This window comes from Limulus polyphemus, unplaced genomic scaffold (assembly GCF_000517525.1).
Source record: "Limulus polyphemus unplaced genomic scaffold, Limulus_polyphemus-2.1.2 Scaffold1118, whole genome shotgun sequence".
In the NCBI taxonomy this organism is placed as follows: domain Eukaryota; kingdom Metazoa; phylum Arthropoda; class Merostomata; order Xiphosura; family Limulidae; genus Limulus; species Limulus polyphemus.
Window position 1 is genome coordinate 46,536 of NW_013666728.1, and position 12,514 is coordinate 59,049.

A 12,514-nucleotide genomic window follows, 5' to 3' on the forward strand; every position below is an offset into this window, starting at 1 on the left:
CGCAATCTAAGGTTTCGGGTTCGAATCCCCGTCACACCAAACATGCTCGCCCTTTCAGCCGTGGGGGCGTTATAATATTACAGCCAATCCCACTATTCGTTTGTAAAAGAGTAGCCCAAGAGCTGGCGGTGGGTGGTGATTACTAGCTACCTTCCCTCTAGTCTTACACTGCTAAATTAGGGACGGCTAGCGCAGATAGCCCTCGTGTAGCTCTGGGCGAAATTCAAAAACAAACAAACAAATGATCCACCGGGAGGTATTAATTCATAAACCATGAAGTACTTTAACTAAGTACAGCAAGAGAAGTTCACTTAGTCGTATTTAAAAGTTTCCAAAATGATTTCAGTTTTTTTTAACCTTTTCTCTTTTTTGATATTAAATAGTTTAAGAACATATATAGAAAAAGTCATTCATGAGCACCATGTCAAACTTTAAGCTTACTTGAATGAGCATACCAATATACTGCATACATGTGTATAAATCTGTGTGTATACAAACCATATATCTTAAAGGCATAGACAACCTTCACGTCTCTTGGTGCCTGTTCACTGAAAACTGAGAACATGTCCAAGAAATCATCAAACGTCATGTTTCCGCTTCCATCATGAGAGAACACTTTACAAATACGTTGGCGAAACGGGTTCTCCTGGGAAACAAACACAAATTGCATCCATCACAGTTAACAACTTCCCATAATATTCACAAACAAAATCTACACTTTTATGTTTGTTTTGTTTATTTGTTTGTAATTGATCACAAAGCTACACAATGGGCTATCTATGCCCTGCCCACCACGGGTATCGAAACCAGGATTCTAGCGTTGTAAGTCCTCAGACATACCACTGTGTCATTGGGGGGGGGGCAAAGCCCTGCCCACCACGGGTATCGAAAACCGGATTCTAGCGTTGTAAGTCCTCAGACATACCGCTGTGACACTGGAGGGGGGCCAAAAATCTACAAGCTCGCTTAGTTTAGTCAAAAGAAAAAAGCAATATAATTTTTTAAAGTAAATTACCAAGATGTTCCACTACATTTTATATCAAAATATTTTTCTTTCAAGACAATCAAGTCTCCGCACATGGAATATACACCATTTCAATGCCCAACGTGAATTCTATCTGAGAAGTTCACAGTTGGCACTGATCCCAGATATTTTCAAACATTCAATGCCATAAGTTACCAATGACTTTCTCCTGAGTTCTCTCTGGGCGTCATTCGTCTATTCTTCCGGTGAAGGGCTGTACTGTACTTCTTGTGGACACACATTCTGTAGCATTCATAAAGTGAACTAACAGAATGGGCGCCTACCTATTTCCGGTGAGGGGGCTATCCAAAACATTTAGAGGGCTGCGCTGTACATCTTGTAGACATATAATCTGTCATATTTTGGAAGCGAATCAACTTGAAAAGAAAGCACTGTTCGTTGGGTGTGGGGACTACAGGGGAGGCTAAGAGAAAGTATGAGTTAGCTTTAGCCCCATTAAGCCCCTTAGTCCTTCACGATCAATCCTATAGTTGCAAATTGGAATGGTCACATATAGATCGAGAACCCCCGCTCTACTCTTTGATTAAAAGAATCTAAAGCTTTTTTTTTGTTGTTGTTCTGAAATTCAAGATACTTTGTAGGAAATTATTAGGGGGGGGGGGCGAAAGTAGAAAAACGGTCTGAGAAAAGTAAAAGCCTGGACATACGAATGATTTGTAAATGTTTCGACTTACCTCAGATTTTATAAGTTTGTTATTCAAGAACAATAATGTGCTATCTGTACTCTGTCCACCATAGATATTGAAAGCTGGTTTTTAACGTTATAAGCCTACAGATTTTCCGCTGTGACACTGGGGAGGGTTTAAGTTGAGAAAAACAGAAACGTTTCCTGCTTTTTCTGGATTAAAAAAAATCATGATATACGTCATCATAAAACACTAACCAGACAGAAATTGTTTTTAATCTTGTTATCTCTCAATGAAAAAAAAAATCGTTTGTGTGACTAGCCTTGTGTTTAGGCCTTAAAAGTGAGAAGAAGAAAAATTCACAGAAAGTAGTTTTTTTTTGTTAGTTACTTCTCATTCACTATCCTACTCAGAAAGGCACCGAAAACTCAATTTAGAAAGTTAAAACATGCGCAAACAAGTTGTCTATAATACAATTGCTAATATAAAGAAATTGTTAAAGGAATAGAAAACCGAGGAATATTTCAATGGGCATCAAGCCCCCCAGTTTCGATACCCGTGGTGGGCAGAGCACAGAGAGCCCATTCTGTAGCTTTGTGTTTAATCACAAATAAACAAAAAAATTAATTCAATGGGCATTAAAAATGCCATGAATAATATAATGATTTAGTAAAAGCTGAGGTTATGTCTACGTAATGTGTGAACAAGTATACGTTCTTTAACATGGCTTATATATTACCTGTCAGAACTGGTTTGAAGTCTTTTATGTTCTATTTTTCTTTTGTGATTTTAAATCGTGTAGTATGAACATCATTTTCTTCATTTGAAGAAGAAGAAAAAAAAAACGTAACTGATTTCTTTTGTTACATTTTCATTCCTTCTTAATATATTAATTTCTACTGTAGTTTCAGGTTTACTTTATGATATAGAAATAATGCACTTTATTTCTTAAAATAATAACTATAATTGGCATTTTTACCCTAAGTTCTGGCATTTTTTCTACTTTCTCCATCGGTACCACAACCGTATGTGCTTCATCACCAGTCATGACTTGAGGGACATTCTGGGGGTCTAATTCTCGGAATCTTTTCTGTACCCTAACAGAGGAACACTTTTTATGCCAGTCTTGATAAATAAACTAAGGCTTTTCTTACATTTCTGAAATTTAATATCTTATCTAAAATCAACTTTCTAAAAAATAAACGATAATCTTGGTTTGATAACTGAACAATTTGTCCAGAACAAAACCGTAATTCGGGCAATAAGAATATCCAGTAACAATAAAACAAGTTACAAGCTCTGCATATAACATAAATAGATTATAATATTCATTTAAAATTTGCACACTAAACCAAAAATGTGCAGCTTTAATAGGATGAAATACAAACCGAATGTTGCTTAAGAATTCAAATTAAAACATCAGAAACACTACAATATAAAAATAGTGCGATCAACTTGTCAATATTTCCGTGTTTGATTTCTTCGTAAAATATTCTTTTCGTTCTTTTTCTATTCAGGTTTTTACAATTAATTGTGATTAAATTTCCTTGCAGATTCAAATGAAAATGTAAAATTATATAAAACTTACCTTAAAATTTCCTTCCCAGTGAAAAACGTGCAATCCTATAAAGAAATTAAGTATTTTTTTTGTAGTTGTTGTTGTTGTTGTTAACATGTTGTTCTTTAACCTTTTCTAAAGTATTGAACTTTGTTTGTAAGTTATATATAACAATAGAAATATGAACCTTAGGTTTACGTGTCTTATTTTATAACTTTATTTCAAACTGCAATATTTTTCCAAACGTGGCTTTATAGCACGAAAAAATAAGGGGGGGAGCAAAACTACAATGTGCTGATTGTACTAACTTAAACGTTTTACATGATGAAAAAAAAAACGATCATTAACTTCAGAATAAAATTATACTTATTCCACTCAACGATTCGTTTTTATAATTTATTCAAGGTCGACCTTCAACTTACGCTGCTAGGCTACATGTTTAGAAAAACATATAAGGACATCTGTCTGTCCTTTACAACTATAAATTCTTGTTATATCTAATAATTTTCTTGACCGAAATTATACAGAAGCCTTACTTTATTTAGAAATATAGGCAAAACAACGTTTACATTACACAATATTTGTAATTTTTTATGCTATTGTGTAATGTAAACGTTGTTTTGTTTATATTTTTAAAGTTTATTGCACAATGTTATATATTTTACAAAGCATTATTTATTTCGAAATTCAAGCCACAAATTAATCACGACACACATCATAGTCGTAGATCTTATGTATTCCGTCTAGTTGGCTTCACTTTTTTCTTCTTCAATTATTTGTTTAATTAACGATTCGTATTTCTTTTTAAACGTCAGTAATCAAATAAGTTTCACTATATTTTTAGGCTTACACCAAGCGCGGACTGGCCCACCACGACACCGGGGGAAAAAATGCACACAAATTTGATTAATGCTGTGATTAATTATTTGCCTATTGCCATCACATTAACATTTTAATTAATATGTGTTTGTTTTGTTTTTTGAATTTCGCGCAAAGCTACACGAGGGCTATCTGCGCTAGCCGTCCCTAATTTAGCAGTGTAAGACTAGAGGGAAGGCATCACCACCCACCGCCAACTCTTGGGCTACTCTTTTACCAACGAATAGTGGGATTGACCGTCACATTATAACGCCCCCACGGCTGAAAGGGCGAGCATGTTTGGTGGTATGCGGATTCGAACCCGCGACTCTCAGATTGTGAGTCGAGCGCCTTATCCACCTGGCCATGCCGGGCAATTAATATGTGTGTGTGCTAATACTATCAATAATGATATGCATCTAAAAAGATTTACTAGACAATATTTATGTTGAAGACTTTATCTACTATCTTGTGTGGGATTCTTAAACGTTATCAAAATTACTGATCGTGTGAATTACGTATGACCAGTGTTTTAACATTAAATCACATATACTTTTTAAGTATGTATATTTATGACAAGTTTTTGGACCCTTTCTGGATTTTTTTAGAGTCCAGTCTGCCCTAGCTGTACACGTACATTCGATGTTGCTGAATAGTTTTGTTTTACTGTAAACAATATTGTCCACGTGACCATGTTCCATACTTTCCATTGGTCCGTAGAATATATTTAAATATAAAGTATGTTACGTATTTCAAGTGTAACAGTGTTAGTAGCAGCTCCTGAAGTTAGGCAGAAGTTATGAAACAAATACCTTCTTTAATCTTGAAGAAGCTTTAATACACTAAATTACACTTTGGTCGGTATTTTTTTAAATATTCAGCGTCCGTGCAGTCTTTACTAATTCAATTCAGATCGAATATACTGTTGCGTCAGCGAGGTCACGTGACTAGCATCACGCCACCTCTTTCTAACGGAGACGTAACAATACCATGGCAAACAACTGATTACTTCACATACGATTATTACGTAAGATGACTATTGCTATTTTGCACAACGTACTTATTTCTCACGTCTCAGCACATTACCTCTTGACAATCTGAGCAAAATTTCGAAAATAACTTTATTACTTTGTTCTAGAAAAAACTATATTTACTGAGTCTTAAACTTATATACTCTCGTTCTATTATCTTTAGAATGTAGCACTAAGAAATCAGAGGAATTTATCCTATTGATTCGTAGAATAATATTGTAGACTTCTATAAAATCACCTTTTATTCTTCTTTTCTCAACAGAAAATAAAAAGTCTCATCCTACCCTCTTTCATCCTCGGAATCATTCTTGTAGTTCTTCACTGACCCCTTTCTAATAAACAAATATTCTTCCTTATTAACGACTGTTGTAACTTTCCTTTCTAAGTTTGATTTACTACAAAACTTTCTAGAAGCTTGTAGTGTTTTCTTTTCGGTTTTTACTGAATATTTAACGTTATTTATTACTACCAGCTCTATGCGTTTGTTACTGCGTTTCATTACAGCAAGAGTGGTAGCGTTAGGCACACCACATAACATATTTAGCGTGTCGTTTTCTTTATATTACCTTTAACATTGTGATACTTTTGTGGACGATTCAGGTATTATTTCATTTTCTTATTTATTATTTTGTACCTTCATAAACATTAGTTGTTGTTTTTTTGTTGTTGTAATACAGGAAAACTACAGATACTAACTCGACACGATTTAAACAGTGACACGTGTTGTCTTAGATTTGTCACAGATGTTACTCTCTTTTGACGTTAAACAGTAGGAGTGACTTCATGAGTTATCTTTAGTCAAAAGTCGCGTTAGGAAGAATTGGAGAAAAATCAGGCATTTTATATTAAGATTATGTTTTTCAAACAAGTTTACTTCTACGACCTTAATTCAAGTCAATAGCTAGTGTTTCTGTGTTCCCTAAGTAAGGTGTAATATATTATTTATGTTACTTTCATTAACAGTAGTGATTATACCAGCGTTTCCCAAAGTGTGGGGCGAGTCCCCCAGGGGGTACAATGATCTCTTGGGGGGAGGCGAACAGTTAAGGTAGAGTCAATAGTGAAATAATGCAAAACTAAGCGTTTTAATATATTTTTCATTTACGAAAATATTAAGTACTCCAACATATATATAGCATTTTAATACGCATGATGTATTAAAGTTCGTCACTTAACTCACTCTTTCACTCATTTATAAAAGGAGGGGGCGCGCAAGAAACCATATTTATTTAAGGGGACGTGAATGACAAGTTTGGGAAATGCTGGGTAATTAAAATCGAGTGCAATTAGTTTCTATTTTTATCATTCATTGTTTTGTGATTGACTTAATTCTCCCAAGATGGCCAAACCTCGTGAGATATTATTGGAATTATGGCCGAAAATGTCGTTACAGCTAGGGTACCAAACTGAAGAAACAATGTATTTAAATCATTATAACTAGAATCGAAATAAAAGTATATTTGATTAGTTATGCTGATTGCCAAGTTGATTTTTAGTTCACTCTAAGTATACAGTTTGATATGATCGAAAGTTAGTATTAATTACATAAGCAGACCAAAACTGTAAACTGTATTCCAAGTGAGGCTTACAATAGTGATTTGTGTGTAGAAGTAATTACCTCTTTTGACTTGTAATTAATATGTCTATAAATACACTAAAATTCTGTTATCTTTACTACTAGCAACAGAACACTGCTTTGACGACTTGAGTGACTTATTCACAAATATGCCAAGATCCTTTTCTTCAGTCATGCTTTTGAGTTGGATCTCATCTATAATTAAACGTGTAAATCCAATTCATTACTAGCAATAGGGCCGTTACTAGCAATAAAGATCCAGTTTGACTGGACTCCAGTAATAATAATATTTTGCTATCTCCAACCCAAACGCCATACAATTCAATTAACTAGCCTTTCCTCAACTCATTATTGTAGTGATTTTATTAGCTAATCTTTTGTATGGAAGCTTATCAAACGCATTTTGGAAAATCTGAATACACTACATCCACACTCTTTCCATCTTCCAGATAACAACTTGACAAAAGCAATATAGGGTGTTTATATTTGTGGATCTTATCCTTCCTAAAATTTCGTTAGTATGTGGCGTTTAGAACTCTGGGTTGACTTCTTCTTCCGGTCTGGTTTTGTATGTTTTGTTAAAATTGGAAAATTAGAAAATGCCTTGAGAATTAAAACCGAAAACCAAGTATATACGGAGACTAGGAAGAAGGTATAAACGAAATTTGGAACAACATCCTAAAACTGCGAAAAATAAGAGGATTATTCCACGCCTCTGTCAGGACCATACTTCAAACCCACACACCCAAACAGAATAACAACTTTTGGCAGACACTCTAGAAGTTCCCCAATACAGAAGCAGGACTATGTAGCCTAAGGTTTACAAGGAAACTCTTATCATTCCCTATAAAAATAAGAGTAAAGATTAGCAACTCTTCATTCCTCAGCATCTGCATATTCTCTATTGACCTTACAATATAGTTCATAAAAATGGTTTCAGTTAATTCATCCGAAAAGAATAAAGATTAGCAATTCTCCATTCCTCGGCATCTGCATATTCTCTATTGACCTTACAATATAGTTCATAAAAAATGGTTTCAGTTAATTCATCCGAAAAGAATAAAGATTAGCAATTCCCCATTCCTCGGCATCTGCATATTTACAACTGACCTTACAATATAGTTCATAAAAAATGGTTTCAGTTAATTCATCCGAAAAGAATAAAGATTAGCAATTCCCCATTCCTCGGCATCTGCATATTTACAACTGACCTTACAATATAGTTCATATAAAAATGGTTTCAGTTAATTCATCCGAAAAGAATAAAGATTAGCAATTCTCCATTCCTCGGTATCTGCATATTCTCTATTGACCTTGCAATATAGTTCATAAAAAATGGTTTCAGTTAATTCATCCGAAAATTCCAAAAGTTTTAGTTTTAATGGGTGTCTTGGGCTCCACGATCTTAAACTTGTTAACTTTGAAATTTCCATCTGATAAAGAAGGTCTTGACAATAGATTGAAACGCCTTCCGAAAACAAGCTATAAACTTTGGTCAGTTTATCAATCATTCTAGTCTAATTCTAACTGCTTTAAAAAGTCCATCGATAATTATAATGAGTAAACTAACAAAATTACATTAAACATAATAACTTTGGATGATAAAATTTATAAACGTCATATTGAACTACAATAAAAACGTATAAGAAATAGAAGCAATTTTTGACTATTTCACATAATTAGACCTAAAGTTAGTCGATAATCAGTAGTATTTTTTTCGCTGCTGATTATCGGGTAACTTTAGGTCTAATTATGTGAAATAGTTCTAATTATGTGAAATAGTCAAAAAATTACCCAACGTTACCTGATAATCGTCTAGCTGCTCTTCAGTGAATGTGACAACTTTGTTTCCCATTACTAACTTGGAAAATAACTTCTCAGAGGGTTACAACCAATTTCTGACGTTATTAAGACTCTAAATAAAATATATGTAAAACCTGTATTACTACCTATTCTTAGCACTAATATACTTGCTTAACGGTGCTGTTAATTGTCTCTATTTAAAGATTCTAGAACCTGACCAACTTTATGAAATATCAGTCTCAAATGACGTAGAATTTCCGATCTCGACAGTAGACCTAAAGTGACGTACAAAAGAGTACTGCAAAGGGTGTGGTTCTTTTTGGGTGGTACACATTTTGTGTCTGATGCTCCTTCGGTAATGACAAAAGCAGTTACTGATCAATACTGGATGTATGCCTAAAAACGATACGTGTACGTGTTCTTTTGGATTTGAACAACGTTATAAAGACAAGATAGTTATTATTCTGTCATACAAGATAACACAGTCTTTTTTTTTCTTTTTATAAAACCTCCAAAAATATGGAATCAGAAAACGTACATATATTTAAAAATGAAAAATATTCTCGAAATCAAGAAAGAGAAGCCTTCAAAATGGAAATTCCTTTGTACGAGCATTCCTTCGTTTTGTAATTTTTTGATAATAAGGAATAAACATTGTTGCATAAAACTTTAGGGGTTACTCGGTAGGTGACTAATTCAAAATGAACAATAATATTTTCATGGACTGCATGAGTACCAAATCTTCTGGCCCGGCATGGCCAGGTGTTTAGGGCGCTCGACTGGCAATCTGTGGGTCGCGGGTTCGAATCCCCGTCACACCAAACATGCTCGCCCTTTCAGCAGTGGAGGCGTTATAATGTGACAGTCAATCCCACTATTCGTTGGTAAAAAAGTAGCTCAAGAGTTGGCTGGTGATGACTAGGTGCCTTCCCTCTAGTCTTACACTGCTAAATTAGGGACGGCTAGCGCAGATAGCCCTCGTGTAGCTTTGCGCGAAATTCTAACAAACAAAACCAAGTCTTCGGAACGAAAGCATGACCTGATCGAGAGGGTTAGCCAGTATTAACCACGATTCTTGCATTTATATTTGTCAGTACGAGATACAGTCAAAGTAACAACAGTTGCATGATATACTTGAAAGAAACTAAGTAAAAGATGGTTTTATATAACTTTATAGTACATCCAAAGACAAATATACCGTAGAAATGTAAACACAAAACGTTGTTATATATTTATAAGTCCAACACACACACACACACATTTACAAAATTGAATAATAAACAATAATTATATTCTTTTATATCAGAGTTGATAAATATTTGTTGTTGTTTTCTTAATAAGTTACTGGCATTCACTTTCTTGTACATTATATTCAGCAATAAATAACATAGGCCTACGAATTTAAACTTCATAAAAGTTGTTTTGGTTTTAATAACGGATTTTCCAAAATTCAGCTACGCGGATTTCGAAAATAATATTCATCTTTTTCTATCACGTAAGGGTTTTTTACAAATCGGGAAAAAAAAACTTACTTAGATCAAATTTACAACAAATATAACAGAATTTGTTTGGGTAATTTACACAACTTCTTGTTGCCAGAAGAAAACAATAATGTCAAAGTGCACGCACAATCAAATACTGTCCAGAAATAACACATTATGCGGCCTGTTAACCGTTTATATACTAGCGGTGTGTTTCTCGTGAGTTTAAGAACGATCGATAAGACTCTTGCGTCGCGATTGGTCTAGAGAAATCTATAGCCAGTGGTTGTCAAGCATAACAAAATGTTAACCGATTTCAATGAAAATGATCCACTTATGTAAAAGTACATATGACGTTTTACGAAAACTCTGTACACGATGGAGAAAAATGGATATGATTTTCGGATTCAGCGTACAGGAACTACTGTAGAATATGTAAAAATTTTAAGACAATAAAACTATCGCAGGCCTGTGTAATCGCTTTGTTGGTAGTGTATTTGAACTTGGGATTTCGTGATGTTCTAACTAAATATACAATAAAACATGTTGCAGACACATAGGCTTGTTAGATGCAGTACGGTGCGTCACAATATACAAAACCTCTCGGAATTAATCATGACACAACTATTTTAAACACATATATTCTTATCATGAGTAACAGCATTATATTCTTTTTTTTTAATTGTGTATTTTACTTGAGTCTTGATAAGAATAGGTCGGCAAACAACTGAGGAAATAATGTTCTTCTTTTCTTGGACTGATCTCATCCTATTTTTTAAATTACTTTCTTCCAAAGGGGAAAGCAACACAAATTTAAAATACACCAATAAATATTTTAGTAAAACAAAATCTGAGTGCCTCTGTCGCTCGGGGCGACAAAAACCAGTCTGCTTTTATTTTCACCTGTTTCATTTTAATAAATGTTTATTCCTATTTTTTGTGCTCCCAATGAATCCGTGCACGAAGTCAATTGAACATTTTGGATTACTTTCCTCCAGTTAATATGCAGTGGCTTTGGTCTTAAAGACCAAAGAAAGCTAGACAAGATACTTAAGATTATATCGCTTTAGGCAAAACTACAGTGTTTAGTGTTCATAAAATATTAGTAGTATCAAGAAAAACCGAATAAGTATCGAACCCACAGCGCCCCCTTCCAACCTGCTGATTTCTTTCTGTCTAAAGAATCCACTCAGTGAAGCAAAGACCTGTGCATACAGTATTCAAACTCGATGAATTGAGCAAGCAGCACGCAATAGTGCGGCTTCAAGTCTTATTTCTTATTTGGTTAATAACTATTGGACGGTTATCCATCACTTGCATTTCTTATTCAGTTAATAACTATTGGACGGTTATCCATCACTTGCATTTCTTATTCAGTTAATAACTATTGGACGGTTATCCATCACTTGCATTCTTATTCAGTTAATAACTACCGGACGGTTATCCATCACTTAAACTTCTTATTCAGGTAATAACCATTGGATGATTATCCATTACTTAAATGTCTTATTCAGTTAAAAACAATTGGACGGTTATCCATCACTTGAATTTATTATTTAGTTAATAACTATTGGACGGTTATCCATTACTTGAATTTCTAATTCAGTTAATAACGATTCGGTTGTCATCTTGAGTATACTAAAAGCTAAGTAACCGTACACTCTGGACCAGAGCCGTATCTAGGGTAGTGCGGGAGGGGCAGTTGTCCAGGGTGCAATCCGAGCGCTAAGCCTGTTATTCAATAACTTATGCAGAACTATACAGACTGGTGGGCAAACAGAAAACTTACCATTTGAACTTATCGTCCGAATTAACCAAGATAATTTGTTATATTTAGTATGGGGCTTGTGTTCCCGCCTGCACTCCTTATTCTTCAACTACGACGTCTTGTTCTTACATCACAATTATTGTTATATTTTCTAGTGTTGGTATTTACCATCTCATTCAGCTACACGCTTCGTTCGTAATATCTGTAAGTTTTTTAGGAAAATGAAAAATAGGGCTCGAGAAATAGCATATCCAATACTCCTGGACATCCTAAAATTCTGCTGGCTACCAAACATTACAGGAAGCATGCTCCACAGTGCAATCGGTTTTTTACTGTATCCGTGATTGCTATAAAGTAAAGTAAAAACTGAGATTTATTGCAATTAAATGTGGAACATTGATTTGTTCGGTAATTCATTTATGTTCATTTATTAACTATCCTATGTTATGAAAACACTTGATACTGATGGAATAGCGACCATGAATAACACATTTGTTCTGCAAAGAGGTGTGACCATAAAAAGGTTAGGCAGGCCTAAAGTTCAGTACACTGAGTAGTCACAAGTAAATAGATACCCAATTTTTCGTCATTTAATTGATTTATGCTAACTAATTTGTGTTCACATAGCACTATATAAATGAAAATGGTCCGCACACTAATTATCCTGTGCTACAACATGCTTAGAACTCAAGGTTCTCTCGAATTATAAGATTTTGTTAGAGGAAGGATAGTTGGTCAAGCAGATGGTGGAATAAGTCAGCGGCAAAT

At 34.4% G+C, this 12,514-nt stretch overlaps 1 protein-coding gene across 1 annotated transcript in view; it reads right to left on the bottom strand.

Annotated features, from left to right (window-relative positions):
* Nucleotides 1–8,797, bottom strand: part of LOC106462209 (calcium and integrin-binding family member 2-like) — a 13,159-nt gene extending 4,362 nt beyond the window's left edge. Inside the window, exons 1-4 of the mRNA XM_013922108.2 lie at nucleotides 8,499–8,797; nucleotides 3,260–3,294; nucleotides 2,651–2,768; nucleotides 499–646 (exon numbers count right to left, since the gene is read on the bottom strand). Coding sequence (XP_013777562.1) covers nucleotides 499–646; nucleotides 2,651–2,768; nucleotides 3,260–3,294; nucleotides 8,499–8,549 — 352 coding nt within the window. The 5' untranslated portion in view covers nucleotides 8,550–8,797. The remainder of the gene's footprint in view (nucleotides 1–498; nucleotides 647–2,650; nucleotides 2,769–3,259; nucleotides 3,295–8,498) is intronic.
* Nucleotides 8,798–12,514: the final 3,717 nt, after the last annotated feature.